Below are 23,993 nucleotides of genomic sequence, written 5' to 3'. Positions count from 1 at the left end.
TTCAAGGATAAAGGTTAAAGGTTAAAGAAAATACGTGGTTATATTTTGTGACAGTGATACCTGGGGACAGGTGATCTTTTTATGAGAAATAAATAAAATAAAAATATATCTAACAAGCAACTGATATATTTCATTAAAATAACTAGTTTCTGAGTTGTTTGCTTACAATGTCACTGTCGACTTAAAATTAATTTCAGTCTTGTTAATATTTGGCCAAGGGTCACAGGGCATACAGAAAAAAAAACAAACTTAGATAAAACCACATTTCCTTAACTAGATATTTATCTATCTTTTATTTTGGTAAGATTTTTTGTATCAAGTGATGTAGCATAAATACGGTATTTAAGCTTTTTAATTTATGTTACTTCTGCCCAGGACACTTTCTTTCTTTCTTTCTTTCTTTCTTTCTTTCTTTCTTTCTTTCTTTCTTTCTTTCTTTCTTTCTTTCTTTCTTCTACTTCTCTTTCTTCTTCTTTAATTTTTATTTATTTATTTATTTATTTATTTATTTATTTATTTATTTATTTATCTATTTATCTATTTATTTATGTACAAAGGTTGGAAAATCACCAAACTATAACGTATTATCCCATCGTTATGACTTGGGTTCCCTTCTTATGACTTTATTATTTTTTATTTATTTATTTAGACCAAATACAGTCTTCCATGGTTTTTAACCATGAAACACTGTACAGGTCAACTGACTCTCACAGAACTACACTTCCAGGGTCGCATCTGACAGCAAATGTAAAAGAAGAGCAAAGCTGTGTGATCGGATTGGCGCAGTACTGCCCTCTCCTGGCTCCTGGCAGACTAACAACGTTGGCAATCCGCCGCTGTACCAAAACAACAGCTCTCCTGCCTCCTGTCACACATTTCTCTCTGACAGAGCGGCACCGCCGTAGCTTCCTCTGAGGAGTGTGGAGCCTTGTAGGGAGACAAGAGAGCGCTGTAAAGACCCAGTGGACTGACAGTAGTTTTGTCGACGCGTATATTTTAAGAAATGAGTCAGCATATGAACACAACGTTTAAGGTAAGGACATTTTTGTTCTCGCGAGCCTGGCTAGCAAGCTAGCGCTAGCTACATCGCCGATGTTGGAGTAGCCGCTACTAATGCTGCGCGTGCATTGTCATGGAAACAATAAATATACTGTAACATCAGCTAAACGACTTCGTTGACATATTTCTGACTGCCTTGTCAAAGCTTATGACTTGAAGTGTGGATTCATGAGCACAGCTCATATTAGCCGGCTCACTCTCATTGACATTGAGTTCAAGAGACCCCTTGGCTGTCGGTACGTCTAACCTTGGCTTGCCATGTTTGCTACACTTCTCTGTATACATTCACGTGAACCGCTTGATCATGAAGGTTTTAAATATGAGGCTGGATGTGTGCCGCATCATGCTCTACATTATCCAGATATCGCGAGCCCCAATACTTGAGCCTTAACGTCAGGTTCTCCTCATGAGGCTCGGCAGCATGACATGCGATGTGCTGGAGATGGTGACAGAAATGCTAGAAGTCACGGTTAAATATAACTCAAACCACTGTCCAAATATAGCAGTACACCCAAGTATTGTTATGATAGTCAAACACGTGTCTTACAAAGAGACTTTACAGTCCAACCATGCCAGACATCAGACTGTCCGGTTTGTGCCATTGTTGTCTGCGCTGCTAGTTAACCGCAGAGAGAGAGAGAGAGAGCGCTCCTGTTTGACCTGCTTATTGCAGACAGCCTGCTGCATGTGAGACGGATTAACCTAGTGGCGTACAGTGTGTGAACATGCTTTTTTCTCGTCATTTAAAACTAATATTAAAAGATTTCACAGGCGATTACGCCAGATTTGTCGTGTTTGCCCTGTATAATTCAATAATTAGCAGACACGTGGTCTTTTCTTTCTCTTAATTAGCAAATTATTGAACCAAAAAACCTCAAGTAAACAAAAAAGTGTTTTATTTATAGGCCTGTATGCAAATGTTCAAGAATTACTTTACTTCTTTTGAACGAAACGATTGCCTAATAAAGTGTTTGTCACAGATACTTATACATTTTCCACACAAAGACTGTAAAACTGAGATATAAGGTATTACTGGCCCATTATGAGGATATTTACTTGAATGGAAACTTTCAGTGTTCATTATGGCAACTATCACCTGTTACCCAATCCCTCCTGGCTCCTTACTCTTCAACATCTTTGTTTTGCTTCCAACAAAGTCACCCCATCAAGAGGAGTACTCCCGGTCATTGACCTCTTTTAAGACTCAGTTCCCCCTCATCAGTGTGCATGTTACCTACACCACCACCACTACAGCTCAGCAGGACTATGCCTAAAAGCCATTCATACACTCCAAACAAAGTCTCTTTATAGAGACAAGCTTCATCATTACTACGAATAAGCAAAAATCAACCAACACATTGTAATAATGTTGTTTTTTTGTATCTTTGTTGGTATTACAAGGGCAAACACTGCTTCATCTGTTGTAATGAAAGGTTAACAAGACAGCAGCCTTACAGTGTAAGATGATTACGCTCAGTGGTTAAAAAGGTCATGGAACTGAAGTATAAGGATTTTTAATCATAACAGCATTGCTGCAGGATCAATATCAGGAAAAGTAATCATTTAAAACACTTTCAGAGAGCATAAGGAGGATTAAAAGTAGTCCAGACAAGTTAATGGACTGTCTCAGGGGCCTGTGTCCACTAATGGTGTTTTTTGTGCAGGTAGTGCCCAAAAACTCAGCTTCAGAGCTTCCCACTGGAGCAGACTGCTGTTTTCAGGTTCTGAAAGTGGCCCTGGGGCTTTCCACCTTCCCAGCAGTGACTGTCATGTTTTTCATTGCTCTGTATACTTCATAGTCTCTTTTATTGGAATTAGAATTTTAGATAATAAAAGAAAAAATATAGTATTATTATTTCAAAAGTGTTGTAGATTTAACAGCAGTTCTATTCCATAAAGTCTCTTTACAGTTAAAAAATATATATTACAAAAGCAAATGAACAGACTAACCAGTGAAAATTGTTACAAAATGAGGAGTATTAAAGATTTTTAAATAGTTTGACACACCCCCATATGGGCACCCCTTCAATAGTGTGAAACATATCTAGACCATACTTGATTTCTTGCCATGCTTGCTGCAGAGTGCTGCCAATGGTATCAGGGATGTGCTGTATCTTTTTTCAATACACAATGGGCTCGCAGCGCAGGGGGCGCAAGCCTGGCGCACCCTGCGCAGTGTTAATTTCGTGCAGCGCACCACCGTGTGCTGCCAATTTGACAATTTGGTAGACCGTCTGCGCAGAGATGGGTGTGACGGCGTGCCAGGGGGAGTTGACAGCGCACCAGGGGGAGGTGTCAGCAGATTCATGTTGGCGCAGTGACAATTTTGTGCCAAAAAAGTGCGCTGAAAGCTCGCCAGCTCCAACCTGGTCTATCCTCGGTGCAAAGTGGAGCGCACCCCACGCAGCTGTAATTTGGTGACAGGCGCACATGTCAACAAAGCCTCAGAGGCAGGTTTCCAGAGTGTCAGGCACATTTTAATGCAATAAACAATCACAGCAATCACTATTTAATGTAACCGTCTGAACCAGCATATACATTTGTATCTATATTAACTGTCCCGTCACATCTGATGTCAGATTAAAGCCGTTTGTCATAATGGAAAGTTAACCTGACGGAAGCTGGAAGTTTGATGCACATCTTACAATTAAACAATAAACAGCCTTAACATCTGATACTGAGTATATATCTGGCTCTCTCATTTCATTTAATTCAAAGAAAAGAGGGAGAGAAAAGACGAAGAAAAAAGAGACTAAATAAATGTTTGTCACTCAGGATTTACCCGTGATTTCCCAAATTTCTGTTTTAGTCTTTATTTTTAACGTGATCTAAAAAGATGGAGTACATTATTGTAAGGAGGATGAGGTGGAGACACTGGGAGAGTATGCAGTGTATCACCAAAGGTTCTGCTACTTGGTGATGACAAACCAGGAGTGCAGGTGGATCAAAAGTATTCTGAATGGATAAGCCAGCTGTGTAACTGTCTCTTCATTTTGTACTCCTATTAATGACAAAGGAACAGATTAAATCCGTCCCGGGAGCTGGCCCACAAGGTGACGCGCTTCGTGTCCTTCGATGCGCCCTGCTGTCCATTCTCCTGCTGCAGGGACAGTGGCTCTGACCGTCTCCGCTTCCGGGTCTCTCCAGACACTGTTTCCACGGTGCTGGGGATCACTCAGACCAATCAGACGCTGCGCCTCGGCCGCAGGGCATTTAAAGGCAAGGAGAGGCGCTCATTTGATTGGTGAAAACAGCGCTCAGCTGTGTTAAACCCACTCACGGCTTTTCTCCTCCCTCTCTGCCATTTGCGTGGAGGGAGGCGTGGATGCGCACCTCTGCGCACCTCTGTGCTCCTCTGCGCCTTGACTGCGCCTTGACTGCGCCTTGACTGCGCCTTGACTGCGCCTTGACTGCGCCTCTCTTGGCACTGCAGGAAACTTGCAAAGTGCGCCGGTTACGCCCTGTCTGTGCGGCGAATGCTGGCGCAGGGCAGGTGCGCCTGGCCTTGCGCCTGGTCTACGAAATTAGAGCCCAATATCTTAAACATGACCCTGTCGTTTCTTTTTGTCTACACATCTGACTTTATTTAAATGAACCATGACACACATTTTACCTTTTCTTAAGGAGTAGTCATTTTTAGGGATTCATTTAATGGTACCTCTTTTTTCTGATTGTGATATTTCAACAATTGGCTTTGGAATATACATTATATACATTTTACTTTGTAAGGAGACTTTATGGACAGCCTGTATATCCTCAAAAAAAGTCTGGTTAGTTCCACCTCGCTCGTACTGACCTCCACATTGTTGTTGACAAAGTTGATGCCAGAAATTATGTCAGCTTCTTGACTTTGACTGATCTGTGTCAGAGACATTGACAGACTGGTGATACGTCAAAAATTAAACCGTTATGGACTGATTGTTACTAGGGCTGGGACAATATGCTTTTCTCCTTATTCAATTCTTCTGAATGATGATGATGATGATGATAATGATAATGATGTCTACAGAGTATATCAGGAGCCCTATTTTCCCCAAAAAATGCTCATCACATCTGAGTCAGTTTTTAAGATGTATTCAGGATCTGACAACGCTGCTTTTTTCCAACCCATCTTGTAAACAAAGACTAAAATGAAAAACTTGAAAAAAAAATTTTTGAACAAAAAAATCATGATACATCGATTTTTTCTCTACTTTTTTTTACTCTCATCTTAAAGAGCACAAATTAATTTCGTTTAAAGCCTAATGACCACACATTGAATCAAACAGATGTTTATTAAAACACAGTGAATGCAGTAATGACTCATTCCTAATCCCTTACACTAGTTGTCCAGGTTTTGCTTGTATTTGACCTTTACAGAGCTGCACAACCTGATTGGCTGTTTTTGATTTGAAGGACTCCCCATGATCAGGAACTGGAACTTGGAGTGAAAAGTTTATAACTTGAATATAATTTCATCTCATAAATGTAGCAAAGCTGACAATCAGAAAATGAGGAAGTGAGTTGTTTTAGGTCTGAACGTGTTTGATGAGTCTAATAATAAAGGAGTCTTCACTGTGCTTCTGACCCGAGACACTACAGTACTTGAAATAACTCTTAAGCAGAAGTAAATAGAGATGTAAGCCATGATACTGGAGTTAAAAGAAAAGCTGATTTGAGTCTCATATGACATGAGCAGAATGAAGCTTTTTATTTGAGCCAACCCAGAAGTTGTCTCCTGAGTATTCATAGACAATTCATAAACAATGCAGCGCTCCCTGACACTGTTCAGGAGATCTGGCCTAACTGGAACAAAGAGGTGTTAGGTGAGCCGGACTCATAGTATCAGGGTGATGCGTTCTGTGGGATTGGCACACTTTTTTTTTAATAACCAATTGATGCTTTAAGTTTCTCTGGCATGCGTGTAAGGGTGAGGCTGCTGACATTTGTTTCCTGCCCACTCAGTCTCAGCAGAGACTGCAACCTGTTGAGAGGATATGTGATTATATGTTCACAAAGCTGAAATATGATCCTTTCAAAACTGCTTCTGTTCTTGTCAAATTTAAGCATCTTTTACACTCTTCACCTTTTCTAAAAACTTACTGACTTGCATATACCACTAAGCTCTGACATCCCAAGTAGGTTTAAAACCTGAAGTGATTCTATGTTTCTGTCAGAAGTTCCACTCTCCGTTTTAAAAACGGAAAGCTTGAATACTGCCAGGAGCGATGGCTTGGTTTCAAAGACTTTCCTCTGTGTTTGGGCAGCGTGCCAGCTAGTGGTGTGTGATCTGGAGGGAGAGAGATAAAGACGGCAGCGACGATGGAGGTGTCTGATGGATTACTGCTGCAGGTCAACAACGGAGAGCAGTGGTGTAACCGCTGGAAACATCCCAACGAGGACTTGGTAAGCCACAGACCCTGATCAACAATTATCTTGGTAATTTCATTACACAGCAGCAGGATCATCAGTACACATCCTCCCAGGATCACTGCTGTTGGAGCTTGTCTGTGCACACATTTAGCCCTCTGATTGGTATTATATAACACCTTTACCTTTGAATCATCACGTGGTAATGTCTCCTCAGGATCGCAGCACCAGCCCGTCAGTTCTGCGCTGTGTGGCCAGCACATGGAAGGAGGGTCTGCTGAACAGAAAGAGGCCTTTTGTGGGCCGCTGCTGTCACTCCTGTACACCACAGAGCTGGGTAATACTACACTGCAGTCTAATGAAAGATCATCTTTAAGACTCGTCTGGCCGAGGGTTTTATTAACCAGAAAGATCTGAGCTATGGAGAAATACACAAGTTGAAGCATGGCAGTAATGTGTTCTCGTGCCTTTAAAGCCATCATTACTATGACTCGCCATGTATCAGGGTGTCCGCCGGGTCTTCAAAAGTATTAAAAGTTGATAAATCAATTGTAGGAAAATTAAGGCCCTTAAAAAGTATTAAAACGTCTTAATCGTAATGTTATGAGGTAGTAAATTTTATTGGTATCCAAGCTTTGACTCCAAAAGTATCCATGAATATTTTTTTCCTCCTTGTGACTGTTACAAACTAATCTGACATGGCAGACAGACAATTCCATATATCCGCCACGGAAATAGTTAATCTGTTTCGAAAATGTTTTCAGGGTCTGAACCTTTAAAAATAACCACACCTGGTGATTGGACGATCATTTTGCTTGCCACACTCATCACAGACCAGCATGAGGATCTGGAAAAAGCTTTAGCGTCTCAAAATATTTCACTTTAGATCATAAGAGTTTCTCAAGCCTCCTGAGAAAATTTCTCGGACTTTTGATGACCTGGGATCTTGGATTCTTACGTTTTAGAGAAAGCTTCCCCCAGCTTCTCCTGATCTCGGTTGTTTTGGAACAAATTTTCTTTGTTCAAATCACCTTTTTACTGGATACACCGCGATGAGATAAGGTATTTATCAATACAGTTACGTAGCGCTGTTGTTTGAGACGTGACAACAAGCAAAGTTGTAATTTTGTGAGGCGCGGGCTATATGTATCACTAGCAGCCCAACATATCCGTAGGTTAATGTGACAACAAACTCAGTTTGTACAGTAGTTTAGTAGTCATCCGTATGTATTTTATGCAAGTTGGCCTTAAATAACTGTTACTTGTTGTGGTAATGGGAATGTCAATTATCCTGCCTTTAGTTTCATTTATACTTTCAAGTTTTGTTCCCTCTCAGCTTACCTAATTCATGTTAAAATGAAAACTACAATCATCAAAGATTGGTTGCTAACAGCAGCTTAAAGTCGCTGTAAGGTCTTAAGACTTTTTGAAAGGTTTTTAAAAAAAGTCTTAAAAAGGTATTAAATTTAGGATTAGGATTTCAGCATACACCCTCTGTATGTAATGTTAAGATCGGACTTTGAGTTCGTGTGACTCTTTTAGTTTTAAATGCAAAAAAAGGGACTTGTACAGACACAGGCTTCAAACTCTTTTCCCCTTCCCAGGATCGCCTCTTCAACCCCAGTATTCCATCCTTGGGACTGCGTAACGTCATCTACATCAATGAGACCCACACCAGGTAAACAAACATCTTTTTCCAACACAGTATCTCCTCCGTCCTTACGCAACACCACATCAGACGTGTTGGCTTCCACATGTGACCCTTAAACTGTTGCTTCCAACAAGAACATGAGCTTTAACTTCTCCTGCACAGCACAATCAATACTGGGTGCTCGCCCCAGTGACTACTTGTGTATAATAAATGGCTTTGAGTCAAGGAGTGGGCTTGAATACAGTGGAAAGGTAGACGGATGAATAATTCAAAGTGTTTGTCAGTGGACACCAGGTTCTTTCCTTCGCACCTTTCCAGCTGAGCCCCAATCGAAATAAACATGAGCATGGTGTGAATCTTAATGTTGGCAGTTTCTCTTTTTAAAGCCACAGGTGATTCTTTGAAGAAATGTCCTCATTATGGCTGTGTGCCATCAGTTTGTAATGATTCGGCATATGACGATTTCCTATCACCAAGAGACATCAAACATACTCAGCCATCATAACTGATTCATGAAATCAAAGCTCATCTGTCTCTCAGGTGTCTCTTGATCCTGTCAGTGTTATGTGCTGCGTAAACATCGGCAAACTCTGCTTCTTCTTAGGGAACATGTTCTCCAATAGGGGGCGATATGAGGAAAATATGCCAGGAATTTTTATGGTAGGATCAGGATTTTATCAGGATTTGTTTCATAATGTTTTTTTTTTTTAATTCATTCTTTTTTGCACCGTTTCATAAACTAATCAAGTCTGGTGTCCTCTAATGTGACTTGAGGTTCATGATGGATACATTCATTCAAAAATGTCAGCTGGAAGAGTTAACGTACAGAACTTAAGCACTATACAAGTCACAGTCCAATTGTAGCTTGGTGCTACATTATATTTTTTATTTTATTTGTTTATTTGACAGGGACAATACATACCACATTGCCACAATGGGAAAATGTGAACATATATAAGACGTCTAGCTTCAGCTAATTTGCAGTCCTTGTCCTTGGTCAGGATTTACAGAACAGTGAGTTATACAGAATACAGATACAATTTTACAAATCGAGTAATACAGTGAAAACAGTCAATAAATACCATAAATAAATAGACACAGTTGTAGTGAATTAGAGCTAAAGCACAAGTTACATTTAACATCAAAGATTATTAAAATAGTTTACTGTTAGTTACTTGTGAGAAATTAGTGTTCACATTTCTGCTTCTGTTTAAGTGACTGTTTAACTTCTGCACTGAACTTTTTAGGTTCTGTTTGAGATTTAATTTCAGATGGTAAGGAATTCCACAGGTGTATGCCTTGCACTGAGAGCGATGACTGCCCAAATGTTGTCCTGCGCCTTTGGATTTTACAGTTTTGTTGTGTTCTGTTCCTTGTTAATGTCCTGCAGCTGTCTGTCTTTGTAAAGTTCTGGGACATCACTTGTGGGGCCAGACCATTTAGGCACTTGAAAACAACTTTCAGAAAAGATAATTTTATAAAGTTAGAAAAGGTCAACAAATTGTATTTCTCGATAATTTTGCAGTGGTGCCATTTTTGTGGCTTCTGATATAAGATTTTCAAAGCTTGTTTATAAAGTGAAAATAAAGGTTTTGTAGTTGAGTCTGTAGCCTGGCCCCAGGCAGTGATGCAAGAGGACAAATGTGAAAGGACCATGGCATGCAGATATAAATGAGCTGCCTTAAAGGAGAGACATGACCTAATAAGTCTAAAGCAGTTCAGACTGGTTTTCACAGTTTTAGATAACTTCTTTATATGTAAATCAAACTTAAGTTGAGAATCTAAAGTTACTCCTAAATATTTAAAGTCATTTACCACATCTATTTCTTTCGCATCAATAGTGATGTGAAATTTATCTAGAACTTTCTTTCTTATTGAAAAGCACATTGATACTGGGGTTTTTTTGTAATCAAGTGTTAAGTGGTTCCTTTGTAACCATTCTGAAACACTAACCACCTGCCTGCTTAAGATCTCTGAAGCTTGATGGGGATTCTTCACTGAGACATAAAACACTGTATCATCAGCGTACATTTGGCATAAGCTACATTATTGTTATAATTAGACTTAACACACTGTACGATGAAAGCTGGGGGTCGTATGTAAATAGACCTTTGGCCACGGCTTTGGACATGTCTGAGGTGGAACAGAGACTGCCTGGAGCCAAGATGGACTACAATCATTATTAACACTTGAGTATTGATAGTTTGGTCCATCACCATCGGCTTGCTCAGAAGCTCTGCAAGGTTTATCTAAATGTTTTCATTGAACACAGGGAGAAGTTATTCTAAACTTTGTTTTATATGTATTTCACATATTTACAATACAGTATATTCATGCACAGTATGTTTAAGAATGTTCAGCATGTGTAGACTTTTTTGAATATCTGTCAACACTTGTGTGTTTGTACTCATGCAGACAGCGGGGATGGCTAGCACGCAGGCTGAGTTATGTTCTGTTTGTCATGGAGAGAGATGTCAACAAGGACATGTTCACCAGGAACGTGGTCGACAACGTGCTCAACAACAGCAGGTTAGCGTCTGTGTAATATGAGACATGAGCTGTGAAGTGTTGTTAAGAAGAAACAAGTGAAATGAGAGCATGTGATGGACTCACTGGATGCAAAATTGAAACTTTGCAAAGAGAAATGCTCAAACATGCAGCCTTATGTTGGTGTTCCTGTCCTCTGAAGAGTGGAGAGTGCCATCCTGACGGTGGCCACAGATTTGGAAGCTGCAGCCAGTAAGCCCGGCCAGGATCACAAAGCTGTGAGCAAAGTGAAGCAGAAAGCCCGAGCCTTCCTTCAGGAGATGGTGGCCAACATTTCACCGGCCTTCATCAGGTACAAAGTGAACACCTCACATCACCACACGTCAGGTGTAACTTTTCAGATATTAGTTCTTTTTTTTGGTTGAAGAAAAAAAGAAGAACCTTTTTCAACTCTCTTTCTGTGCTGTTAGCATTAATTTACTGAAGAACAGCCAACAGGGTATTCATCAGAACAGCTCCCATCTTCACAACTTTACGTCTTTTTGTTCAGGCTCACAGGTTGGGTCCTTCTGAAGCTCTTTAACGGTTTCTTCTGGAGCATCCAGATCCACAAGGGCCAGCTGGAAATGGTCAAGAAAGCTGCCACAGAGGTCAGCAACAACTGCACATTCAAAGTTTAGCCTCGCAGTACAAATCCATCTGCATTTTCCAAACTGTGTTTATTTTCTCTGCAGCAAAATGTACCCATGGTGTTCCTCCCCGTTCACAAATCCCACATCGACTACCTGCTCATCACCTTGATCCTGTTCTGTCACAACATCAAAGCCCCACACATCGCTGCTGGGAACAATCTAAGCATCCCTATCCTCAGGTAACAGCCCTCGTGTCAAATTTGATCTTCAAGCGTTTTTACCCATCAGCACGCAAAAAGAAAAACACACAAAACCAGTTTGATATCAGAAGAAAGTGAAGTGGATCAGAGTGGGATGACAGCTGAACTAAAGAGTCAGACTAAGAAGTTTCTCTGTTTTTACTTTGAGGGAATTTTAAGAGACAGCCTGGCCTGACAACAGGTGAAAAACGTGTTGAATCAGTTGTTTTATCTTCTATAACTAAAAGACGCATTTAAGAGCATTTCGGCAGGAAATCACTTTATGCACTCACAACAGTCCCTTTAAAATAATTATCCTGTTTCATCAAGTTACACCATGATCCAAATGATCAAAATACAGTAACTATATGACTATTGTAGTAATGAAATAGTCATTGATTGATTGTTGTAGATGGAATAACAGAGCAGCCAACAGAAACTGAGGTTGCTTTTGCTGCCAGGTCGTAAAGTACTTGATCAGTTTTTATTTCCTTTCAGCACTCTTATCCGTAAACTGGGAGGATTCTTCATACGACGGAGGATGGAGGAGACAGGAGACGGGAAGAAAGACGTACTGTACAGATCGCTGTTACAAGCAGTAAGTTTCTCTTCGGCATACCAACACCTCAATTCACCTGATGGGTGTGTGTGTTATTTTCTTTCTGGCATGGTTTATTATCTAATCCTAAGTTGTCTTGCTGAATTTCTTCTCTATGTGCTCTTTTCAGTCTTGAGTGAATAAGGGATGTAATATCATGTTAGGTTGCTACAAAAAGAGTGAGAGTGGTTTGCGATCCCCGTTATCTGCTCAATCTTCAGCTGATTCACAAAACAAACTACTCTGATGATATTCAGGTGAAAAAAACAGCCACAGGGTTCTGCAGCTCTGTGCAGTTTGCTCCAGTTTTGCATCCTAACTGTGACTGAGATGAGCTACCACATCTCCAGTCTACACTGTTTCATCTTGACGAGACTAAATTGGTTCTGCTGAGTACCGATATCGATTGCCAGGTACTGGGCATAGTACCTAATGACAGCTATGCAGACGACTAGCAGAACAGGCATTGGATTGTTTGACTCCAGTCCTTCATAATGTGACACTTTCAGAAATATATCTCCCCCCTGATGTGTGCTGTTTTCATCCCAAGCAAAAAGCTTGTGCAAAATCATTTTGCACACCCACTGAATGGAACATTAGAGAGTGATTAAACTAATCTCAGGCTTGTATTCAGCTCTCGTATTTAGAAAATATGGCTTAACAAGCTTCCACTAATGAAGAAACGTGACGGAGAACTGATGTTAATGACTACTTACCTTGATATTATTGCTTTGTCATCATCAGGAACTTGTAGTGTGATGTCTGTTAAGCAAAGTTGCTGTCGAAAGAACAGCTAGGCTGCTTAATGGATTTCCCTTATTAAGCCAGCCTAACAGAGTTGGGAATAGCTGTTAATTTGGTTGTTTGGAGTTTGTAAAGGGTGTTGAGAATAATGAGAGCAACAAAGGCTGCCTATTGTGCCTCAGAGATTAGCATGTGGTTACTCGAAGATAAGAGTAATCGGCTGAAGACAGGAGTAACTGTTGGGAAGGATGTCCTTAATTTTATGCTTTATACCTCAGTGTTTTATCACACATCCCAGCAGGCATTGTGAATGAGTTAGTGGAAAAGGGAGCACTTTCAATACCGCAGATAAGATAGGATACTAATCTGGCCTTTCTGTGTTGCTAACAGTCAAAACAAACTCCTTCATGAGCAGAATTTAAAGTAGGGGAGATCAGGGTTAGTTGTCACACTCATTATATGTCACCACCAGGGGGCACTGTCTCTGAAATTGTGGTAGGAAAATTAACTGGGATCAGAGCTCACCTACATAATCCTCTCCAGGGTAAGCCAGGTGAACTTGAACTCCAAGGTTTTTTTTTGTGTTTTTTAGGTCAAATTGTAAAGATTCAGCTCCTCAATGCTTTTCTTATAGGTTTTTATGACATGGGTTAAAATAAAACAACTGTTAGTTAACTGGAGAGTGTGAAGGGAACGCTAAAGTTTTGATTGTTATTAGCTAGCTAACTAGTTGTTACACAGTTGTTAGCCTTGATGCTAGCAAGAAATTCCAGTTGGATTCAGTCATCACATTCTCTTTGGGGTTGGTCATCACCTACGTATATCTGGTTTAAAGATGTGTTTCCTGTTCATGTCCTTTGCTCATTTCATGTAAAGTTGAATTAAGTTAGGCATTTGTCAACTGGTCAATGCAAGTCAATTTCAAGTTTAGTTCTCACCTTTTTAAAAGATTTTACCATTAAAGTAACACTGGGACAAACAACCTCACAGTGTGTGACAACCAACCCTGTGACAGGGTTGGTTGTCACAATAGCCCTGTTTCCACCAAGTGGTCCGGTCTGGATCAGTACAGTTTGGTACGGATTGGGTCAGTAAAACCTGATCCTGTTTTTTATTTCCACAGCCAACAGTGCCCCCTCCTGGTAGGCGACATATAAGCCAGATGCCGATAGCTGTGTCAGTTACGTACTAGCCATAGCACCGCAACACACTGTACCCCACTAATAAATCCAACGATGGGAGACATCTAGCAGATTGTCTTCTTTGTGACTGGCATGTGGCTCTTTGCTACAAAGAACAATCAAGCTTCCGTGGGACAGTACAGGTTGGATATTTGGAGATCTGTCCTGGGATTAGTCTGTGGAAACACCATAGAATGTGTGCCATACCAAGACGAACCGAAACCCAACCGAACTGGTGAAAACAGGGCTAATGTGTCTTTGTTAATTACCTCTTTGTTCCAAAGAGTTGAATAATGACAGGGTTGCGCGTTTGAAGCCAACACCTTGGGCTTCCATTGAAAGTAAGAATGACTACTGAAAGATGTTTTGATGATGAGCTATTCACACTAGAGTAAAAAGTGTGATTACTAACCCCACTGTCCCCGAATATAGAGAATGAGCAGCTTTGATTTCAGTTCTCCTCTGAAAGCTGAACCTGAGACTTGGTGCTCTTAGCAGCTTACTCTTGATGCCACAGCTTGGTGTCCATTTCAGGACAAAGCCTCTCCTCTGAAAAGTGTCTACATAGCAGGAGACAGCTGTGTGCACAGTGCACTCAACAGGACCACTTTGGCTCGTGCCCAGTCCCCTGCAGCGTGTTTGGGGTCAGATTGTTCTGACTGTTTGGAACTTCAGGCTGTATGCACAGCAGCTGCAAAGCATTCACTGAAGCAAATCAGAGACATTTTCTGCAAAGAGTAATTTCCTAGAAAGAGCTTTATGCACTGTGATCATCATTGATGTAATACTGTTCCATTTAACTTTATCCTCATCTCCAGTTGTTTTCTGTCCTCATCCCTCCTGCAGTACACAGAGGAGTTGTTGCGTCAGCAGCAGTTTCTGGAGGTCTACCTGGAGGGTACCCGCTCCCGCAGCGGAAAGCCATCCACAGCGCGTGCTGGCATGTTGTCCATCGTGGTCGACACGCTGTGCACCGGGTCAATCCCAGATGTACTGGTGGTGCCAGTTGGCATCTCTTACGATCGCATTATTGAGGGCAACTACAATAGCGAGCAGCTGGTAAGTGCTTGGGTGAAGGTTTTTGTCTTTATGTGTTTTTGTTCAGCTTCAGTGATAGTTTTCCTAGCAGCTCACCTGTCGAAAGATCAGAATAGACGATTTGGGGTTTGGCTTTTAAAAATGTTTTCTCAGAATTTGCCTGACTTGAAACAATCTAAACTTTTCCATCGCTTCAGGGCAAACCTAAGAAGAATGAGAGCTTGTGGGGGATAGCATGTGGAGTGTTCAGGATGCTGAGGAAAAACTACGGTTGTGTCCGAGTTGACTTCAACCAGCCTTTCTCCCTAAAGGTGATCATTTTCAAATCTTGATTAACATTAATACTAATGAAATATTTTTGCTTTTGATTTTAAGCCTCAGAAAGTTTTCTTTACAGGTTTGTTAGGAACAATGCTCATGATGTTCATTCTGAGTTCATCTCTATCAAATGTAGGAGTACCTGGACAGCCAGAGGAGCCGCCATATTCCACCACCCTTGTCTCTGGAACACACACTGATGCCCTCCATTATATCTGCACAGTAAGAGCAAATCACACATCTCTCTCTCAGACAATGGGTTAAATCCTCTCCAACCAGCGACTCCACTTCTCCCAGCTGTAGCATCAAAACCCTCTGTGCGACAAACTCAACCTCTCCCTCCTGCTACTTCACCGCGTGGTCTGTTGTCTGAGCACAGCACTTGAGCTCACACTGGCGGGAGTCACTTGAGTTTAGTGCTGTCACTTCATAAGGTTCATCTAAACAGGACAGAGACGCTCTGAACCCAGCTGGTCTGGAGTCACAAGTTCAGATCTCATGCAGACAGAAAGTACTACGACAGAAAAGTGCCTCCAGCATCTGCCAAAACAAACAAATACAAAAAAAATCAGCCTGTTCTGACTTGTCAGAAGGAGCAAAGTGAGCGGAAATATTCACACGGATGGCAGAGGCTGATAAATGATCACACTTGGAGAGGGATATCTTGTCACAGGTCTGAGAAGTGTGTAAGAAAACACATTTCAGAGCCGCTGTGTAGAAAGAAAGTGGAGCTCATCTGTTTATATTTCTAAGACTTATCAATCATCTCCTTGTTTTAATGAAAACATACTGAACTATTTATAAATGCTTGCCCAACAATAAAGAAAGAAACTTTTCATTTAGAAATTGTGCATAACAAACCAAGCTGACATAAAAAGATCTTCAGAGTTTAACATGAAAAGGTGTTGTTCTTTCAGGCCAGATGCTCAACTGTTTGGGGGGCAGGAGGAGGAGCAGCTGAACAGAGAGCTCCCTGATGACATCGTAAGACGACAAGTTATCAACAACCTGGCCAAGCACGTCCTCTTCAGTAAGAAAATCGCAGACGAATTTCGTGTTGTTTGTTATTTGGAGATGAATTTTTATCTCTTTAGCAATTGACAACATATGTCTTGTGAATCAAACCATGAGAAAGGAGTCCCAGATCAGCATGCTAGCATCCTCTGCTCGGTCCCATTCAGCTAATGATTAAAAAGCTAACGTGTGTTCAGTGTTGGAGCACATTTCTCCTCTTCAACACTTTTTCTGCACGTGTCTCATTTTTAGCGTTAAAGGTACACCTGCCCTACAAAGCCAGAACAGCCCTCCTGAAATACAATCCATCATACCGTCTTGATTAATTGAAATCCAACACAGCACAGCATCAGTCCATCCGCCTCACATCACTCAGGGCTCCTCGCCCCCAAGTAGCACTGCAGAAACCGGTTCTCCCCAGCTCATTCAGCTGCATTCTCCTACACTAGGCCCATTTGGTTCTTAGCCTCAGCCAATCAGGAAGGCTCCAGCTGGATGGCATGTTGTTTTTAGCCAATGAGAGGGAGGGGAGGATAGAGAAGGAGAAGAGAGGAGGAATGCAGTACCGGTGCTCACACATGCTTCACGCCTCCTCTGGGCTAAGCTTAAGATGACCAGTAGTAACCTTTATGCTGAGACGTTCGCTGAAACACACACACACACACACACACACACACACACACACACACACACACACACACACTCACAGTACAATCATATATTTTAATATCCTTTTAACTCTCTTACATGTGAATAAGGTGTGTTGTTAATTCTTTTTGATCAAAGTCTTTTTATTTTTTCAAAGTATCATCATAGACGGGAACATCTGACACCCCTGTCCTGTTCCCCCTTCCCTAAATACAAGGCCATCAACAAACAATCAGCCAGACATTCAATGAATAAATAAATAAAAACAAATCGTTTAAAAAAATACTTATTTATAATAATATTCACACACATATACCTAGGCACTTACACGCATATATACAAAAATAAATTTGTTCACAAAAAAATATAAAAACAAAAAATGTACATATTTAGATAAAATAATGAATTTTAAAAAAGAAAGAATTAAAAAATAAATAAATAAAAATTGGGTTACAGAGTCATGTTGGTAGCTGCCATGTTTTCAAACGGTTTATAAACGGTTGCTAAGTTTCAGAAAATTTTTTGGTGCAGCCTCTAATGGGATATCAAATTTTTTCTAGATGAACAAGACACATGATTTCCCTCATCCATTGGTCATATCCTGGGGGTATAGAGTTTTTTCATTTTGATAGAATTAGCCTTCTGGCCAAAAGAGGACAAAAAGCCATCACGTTAGCTTGATACCTACTACAAGAAGCATTTTCTGGGAAGACTCCAAATTGAAAAACTAGTGGAGAGAGCTCAATGTGTTGTTTTTATGGTTTTCAGTGTGTGAGAAATGCTTTTAAGTGTTTTCCAATTATGCGGGTGTTCCTTTACTGTATAAACAACATAAAGAGATTTATTCCTTCACCTGTAGCTTAATCCACTCTTTTTTTCTCTTTCAGTGGCTAATAAGACCTCAGCCATCATGTCCACCCATATCATCGCCTGCCTGCTGCTGTACAGACACAGACAGGTAGGCCTGGCTCTCTCATGTCCCCTCTGACCCAATGCCAGCTGCATCCTTTCTCCTACCTCTCCTTCTCTTCCTCTGATTTCCACTGTTTTTTGTTTCTATCTTACCCATCATGCCCTTTTCGCCACACCAAGGTGATCCAAATGTCACAGAGCTCTGCATGGTAGTAATGAATGACTCTCCCTGTTAGAGATCCCTCTCCTCCTGCAGCCTCTCTCATCTCCTCTGTACATTAACGGTGGCTTTCTGCCCTCTACTGGCACTTTGGTGTAACAACAGGAAGCAGTGACTGAACCCAGATACTGTTACTCCTAACCCAGCAAGAGTTTAAGAATATCAAACCCAGATTTTTCCTGAGTCATCAACTTCTCCTTGAACTTTTCTGCTCCCCTGTTTTTCCTCCAGGGGGTGGTGCTGTCCAAGCTGGTGGAAGACTTCTTCAACATGAAAGAGGAGATCTTGTCCCGGGACTTTGACCTGGGCTTTTCAGGGAACTCGGAGGACGTGGTGATGCGTGCCCTCCACCTTCTTGGAAACTGCGTCAACGTGACCAGCAGCTCAAACCGCAACGGAGAGTTCACCATCGCACCGAGCCAAACTGTACCTGCACTTTTTGAGCTCAACTTTTACAGCAACGGCCTTTTCCACGTCTTCATTTCTGATGCAATCATTGGTATGTTGTGCCAAGAAGTTTATCCCTTAACCAAGTCATGTGAATGCAATATAATTTGTTAAACATATTCATATATTCATTTCCAGCCTGCAGCATCCTGTCCCTGCAGCGAGAGCTGGTCATGGAATCAGAGTCTGATAATCAGCAGGATGGTCTCAGTAGTCTCCCCCTGAGTCAGGAGAGACTCATCCGCAAGGCTGCTGGGCTCTCCTACTTTCTTATTAATGAGGTGTCCATGGCCCCCGTAAGTCCTCCCCAGTCTCTTTACCCCCATTAACATTTGTCTGTAGAAAATCAGGTTGTAAGGAAACAACTAGATTATACACTCAGAGGGGGTGTTATGCTGTTTTCACAGTTTATTCTGTCCCTCTTTACCCCTGTAGTGGTTTTACACGATTCACAGCTAAAACAGAGAAAAACAATTTTTCTCTATTTAGAAAATCCTTATTTCAGCCTTGGTGTGAAATGCTCTCTTCTGGTCTCTTTATTGATCCCCGCTCCACAGACCCCCTTTCCTCTGATTCTGATTGGCCAACAAAGAGCTGACACAACATCTCTGTGAGGGTCTCTTGGTTTGAGACCTGTGCCTCCAATATGTCATGAACCAATCAGGAGATCCTTGTGCGCTGACCTCATAATTTCAGCAAGTCTTGTTAAAATCTTGTGAAGAGCTCATGAAGCTCTTGTTGTTTTCAGAACAGGCAGTTAAGATATCCAAGGATTTCTTCAACACAGTGGTTTGAAAATCTGCACACTTTCTGTATGAACATCCAATATTAGTACTTCATATTTTTGTTTACAGTACAGGAAATCATAATACCGCCTTTTAAAATTCTTATAATAATTATACTATTAACACATTGAAACTAGTCTCCATCTGATCAGGTCACATTCTCAGATGCGTCAAGTTTATTTATTGTACCAGCTGGTTTTGTTGAGGATTTTAATGTTCTTTTTTAAATTAAAATCCAGATTTCTCTGTTTCTCCCTCCTTGCCCTGCAGCCCTGTCAGACCATCTACCAGGTGTTTCATGACGCAGTGAGCCGGCTGATCCAGTACGGAGTTCTCTATGTGGCAGAGGTCAGTGTGCTCCTGTTGATACAGAAATATCCATCCTGACTGACACCAGCAGTCAAAGCTGTGAATTTTCTTTCACTTGCTGTGCTTAATATGTGGTGAGACAATCAAGGCTTATTCCACATGTCGCAGGGTATCTGGGAACCATTCTATATTTTCACACGTTTAGGCCTGTCGTCCACATGAAACAGCAGCTATGTGTCACTGAAAACGATGTTTTCTGAAAACTCTGGCCAAAGTAAAGATTTTGGAAAACTCTGGTTTAAACATCGCAGTTGAATGACAGGGCTTATTTATTTATTTATTTATTTATCTATCTATTTTATTTTATTCTTTTATAAATACAAATCGATACAAAGAAAAAATAAAAGATCCCCAAAACTGAATGAAAAGGAGCAGAACAAAACTCTTATTGTATCTGCTCATGTTCATTCTGATTAGACCACATGGGTTTCATGCATGAAAAACACATACAAGTAAAGGTTTGTTATGCTTCAAGCCGCACTAATTGGTGGGTTTTCCCGCTGCGTGTGGATGAAAGTATTTTTAAAAACGAGTGAGGGGGTATATTAGTTTTTGAAAGTACCCAGCTGTGTGTGTGCAAGGCCTGAATCTGTGTGTCTGTGTGTGTCAGGAGGACCAGGAGGAGCTGAGTCCCAGCCCAACAGATGAACCTTGGCCTAAAAAGTTCCCTGAGCCCCTCTCCTGGAGAAGTGATGAAGAGGATGAGGACAGTGACTTTGGAGAGGAGCAGAGGGATCGCTACCTAAAGGTCAGAGAAACCTCTGAAAAGACACTCAAGGAACTTTCTTTAAAGCCAATAAATCACCTTTTCAGGTGAGACGCTGACCTTCTCCCCTTCTTTTCTTTCCTGTTTCTGTAAAAAAGGTGAGTGTTGCTGCAGAGCACCAGGAGTTCTTTGTGTTCCTCCAGCGGCTGCTCAGCCCCGTGCTGGAGGCTTACAGCGGGGCTGCCATCTTCGTCCACAGTCTGAGTCAGCCTATGGCTGAGTCCGACTACACCCAGAGGCTCTTCAGATACCTGCTCACTCGCACAGAGAGAGGAGTGGCTGCTTATGGTAAAACTGCAGAACTTTATTCTATTTTTCGCATGTTTAACTCTTACACAGTGGGATTTATAAATGTTTACTGTGGTGATGATGTTTGCAGGTGAAAGTGCGACACATTACTTGGTGAAAAACACGGTGAAGACATTCAAAGAACTTGGGGTAAGTTTGTTTCATGCATCGAGTCTAAATGAAAAGAAGTTTGCTACTGGTGTATAAATGCATTATGTCTGATTTTCTGCAGGTTCTGAAGGAGAGAAAAGAAAACCGTGTGACCACTCTGGAGCTGAGCAGCACATTTCTACCTCAGGCCAATCGTAACAAACTCCTGCAGTACATCCTAGGTTTCACCCTGCTGTGACCCCTGATCCCCCTCAGCCCGGCTCAGACCCACACTCCTCCCAATCAAGGGCTTCAACTGGTTACTCCGAAACGATCCCAGGTGCTACTGTGTGGAAAGCTTTACCAGGAAGTGCCTTCACGTAAAAGCCGCTAACTGTTAGCTGTTAGCCGGAAGAGACTTGAAGCCAGTCTTCCCCTTTAGTCGCAGTCTGAGACTCACTGTCTCTGAACTGTGCAGCTGATAAAACCCATGTGTCATTCTTTGAAGAGGTATCTCAAGGAATCATCCTCACTTTGGGAACTCTGCCAGTGAAGTCATGAGGTTTTAATACCATCAAATTTTAAACAATCGCTAATTATACCCAGGCAGGTCAGTAAATACGAACAACTTTTATAGCAGTAACAACATAGCCTTTTGTCTGTCAGTTGATCAAAATCTACAAAGGAAACAACGGTAAATATTACCAAAAACGCAAAGTCCCTGCTGATGTGTAACGCTGCTCTTATCTCTTCAGTGCACTCCACTATGGAATGGTAGAAAACATGTTAAATGTAGTTTGATGAGCTGCTCACAGCTGAAGAATGATGTACATAGATGACAGGATTGGTCTGATTGGAGTGCATTTAAAATGATCTGTGCTCTCGAAATTTAGCAGAGGAGAGGATCATTAGATGGGCAAAGAGTTCCAGCAAAATGCAAGCATATCTGTAATTTTATTTGCAAAAATATAAAAAGACAGGAAGACAGGAGGTCAGGCTGCACAGGAAATGTGTCAACATTCATTCATTAATCATCAACCTGGCTGAGACGTTTGTAAGCAAAGTTAAAGCCAGAAATCACAACCATCCATAGTTAAGTGCATTCAGACCACAGACATTTAAGTGCATTCATTTAATCTTTTTTTATAGATGTTAATGAAAAGTGACTTTAACCTCTCTGAACCTTTTTTCATGTTTCAGTGAATGTTACACAGCACAGCACTTCAAACACCTTCATACCAGCCATCAAATCTACTTGAGTTCAAACGCAACAAGCTCAGACACTCTTTGCTCATGCCTTCAGGGACAGCGCACATCTGAGGGAATCACTGTTTCCTCCTGTGTTGTAAACTTACTGTGTATGTGGAGTCAGTGTTAGGACAGCAGAGTGTTAGACGCCACATTAGCTCTGAGGGTTGGGGATTAGTAAGGCAGAGGTGGTGAGGAATAAACGGTACATATCCATGCTGTAATCCGTTAAAACAAAAGGTCACGTTGTACTGTCGAGAAAGGATTGAGGCAGAGGTCATCCTTCTCTTCTGTTTACGTTTAGATGCTGCGAGGGGCACTGATGTTTCAATAATGAAACCGTCGTGCTTTATCTTCTTTATTTTGCTGTCTTTGTGAAGTAGTTTCACAACATCACTCTCAAAATTTCAGAAACAGAAACTGAACAAGCGAAACACAGATCCTGTTATTTTCATACACTTTTCTAAAACACTCGTTTCAACTATTTCAAAACAGCCTGGCAGGTAGAGAGCGGAGGGAAAACGTGTCACGAGATTATGAAAAGTAGTAAGCCTGATTTCATTTGGACTGTGAACTGAATACTCAGCTGTTATTCTTTGTGTGAATCATAAAAACAGAAATGTTTAAAGTGAATGATGAGTTAATGCTTGGAGGGAAAGTCTGTTTGAAGGAACAGAGAAAGTTTGAGCTGCTCGGGTGTAAAATGTGAAGTTGGACAGAGTGAATCTGTCAGGGCAATAAGTCAATCTGCTGGTACTCATTAAATAATATTTATATTGTAAGATTAGTCGACAGCACTGCTTGTTTCAGCTACTTTAAAGCTTCTTCTTTACATCATTTATTTAATATTAAAAATCTGCATATTTTTTTGCAGTTTTTCAGAAGTCTGTATAAACCTCTAACTTTGAGCTGAGGGAATCGGTGAATGAAACCCACAGCATGTCGAAGAAGAGAAGCGTACGTTGTTTAAGCCAAAGGGAGACCCGAGGAATATTTCTGAGCCCATGATCTGTAAACACCCTCACACTGAGGGGTAACCCGCCAAGATAAAACCACTTCATGTACTGTACTGCATGTTTCCTCTGGTCGCCTTTAACCATGGACTCTTCAATGTGAACTCTACTCAACACAAGAATTGTATTTTACAGCCTAATGTGTGAAAGATAGTTGTTTGTGTAGGAGATGGATTTGTTACCTCTTGAATGTATCCCATCTGTCCCCTCAAAAGGTCAATGTGATATCAGACACTCGATGGCGTTGGTACAGATACGGTACGCGCAGGGATCGTTGTGACCCGTCACTGCTCAAGCTACATTAACAACATCCCTCTACGACTATGTAACTTTATAGGATAAAAGAAGAACCGCCTGTAGGGGAGCAGGTGCCTTTGTAATGCACTGTAGTGTTTCTTAGGTTGTGTTATTTTGTTTCTGTTCTTGTGCATGTTAACAGGTTACTTTGTGTGGAAATCCAAAAGAACGCTGTAGATTGTGACTTCAAAAACAATACACAAGAGCAGAGATCTTGTGGTTACTCTAAGAAGAATCACCAGCTACTAAAAAAGTGTCACCTTTTTCTTGCTTTCTAAGTGAAAAGCACAATTGGCATTATTAGATTTTGTTTTTAAATAAATTAATGATAGACTAACAACCGTTTCGTGTCTTTCATTGTGTTGATGTACAACCCTAGCTCCAGAGGAAAATAGAATCTGATGATTTGCAACATGATAAATTGAAAATAGTCCAACAACAAATCCAGTGTTGAAAAAACAAATATTGACTGTTTGATGTTCAGAAATCTGCTCACTTTATTTCATTAACACTTTACAAAAGGAGGGACGTGTCAACCACGATGTTGCCTCACCTCCTAATTTCACATTAGCATTTGGAAACCCAGCGGATCAGTTTCTA

The 23,993-nt window shown here is 41.1% G+C and overlaps 1 protein-coding gene across 1 annotated transcript; it reads left to right on the top strand.

Moving 5' to 3' along the window:
- The first annotated feature begins 826 nt into the window (after positions 1-826).
- Positions 827-23,722, top strand: gpam (glycerol-3-phosphate acyltransferase, mitochondrial). Its single transcript, XM_074663606.1, has 21 exons — positions 827-1,033; positions 6,306-6,444; positions 6,626-6,745; positions 8,013-8,086; positions 10,475-10,588; positions 10,749-10,898; positions 11,097-11,196; positions 11,281-11,417; positions 11,916-12,015; positions 14,787-14,999; positions 15,176-15,289; positions 15,433-15,518; positions 16,214-16,326; positions 17,846-17,916; positions 18,322-18,589; positions 18,676-18,833; positions 19,593-19,670; positions 20,302-20,439; positions 20,556-20,745; positions 20,837-20,895; positions 20,978-23,722. The coding sequence occupies exons 2-21, from the start codon at positions 6,361-6,363 to the stop codon at positions 21,092-21,094; spliced, it is 2,484 nt and encodes an 827-aa protein (XP_074519707.1). The 5' UTR covers positions 827-1,033; positions 6,306-6,360; the 3' UTR covers positions 21,095-23,722.
- The last annotated feature ends 271 nt before the right edge of the window (positions 23,723-23,993 follow it).

This window comes from Halichoeres trimaculatus, unplaced genomic scaffold (assembly GCF_033239565.1).
Source record: "Halichoeres trimaculatus isolate MK-OKI-2021-1 unplaced genomic scaffold, fHalTri1.1 fHalTri1_scaffold_23, whole genome shotgun sequence".
Lineage (NCBI taxonomy): Eukaryota > Metazoa > Chordata > Actinopteri > Labriformes > Labridae > Halichoeres > Halichoeres trimaculatus.
This window is presented reverse-complemented; position numbering and strand designations above follow the sequence as displayed.

Excerpts from the sequence above, each read along its gene's own strand:
- gpam (XM_074663606.1), top strand. The coding sequence starts at position 6,361 with ATGGAGGTGTCTGATGGATTACTGCTGCAGGTCAACAACGGAGAGCAG. Across the intron at positions 12,016-14,786 it reads ACAGATCGCTGTTACAAGCA|TACACAGAGGAGTTGTTGCG; the intron begins GTAAGTTTCTCT and ends TCCCTCCTGCAG. Across the intron at positions 15,519-16,213 it reads CCCTCCATTATATCTGCACA|GCCAGATGCTCAACTGTTTG; the intron begins GTAAGAGCAAAT and ends TTGTTCTTTCAG.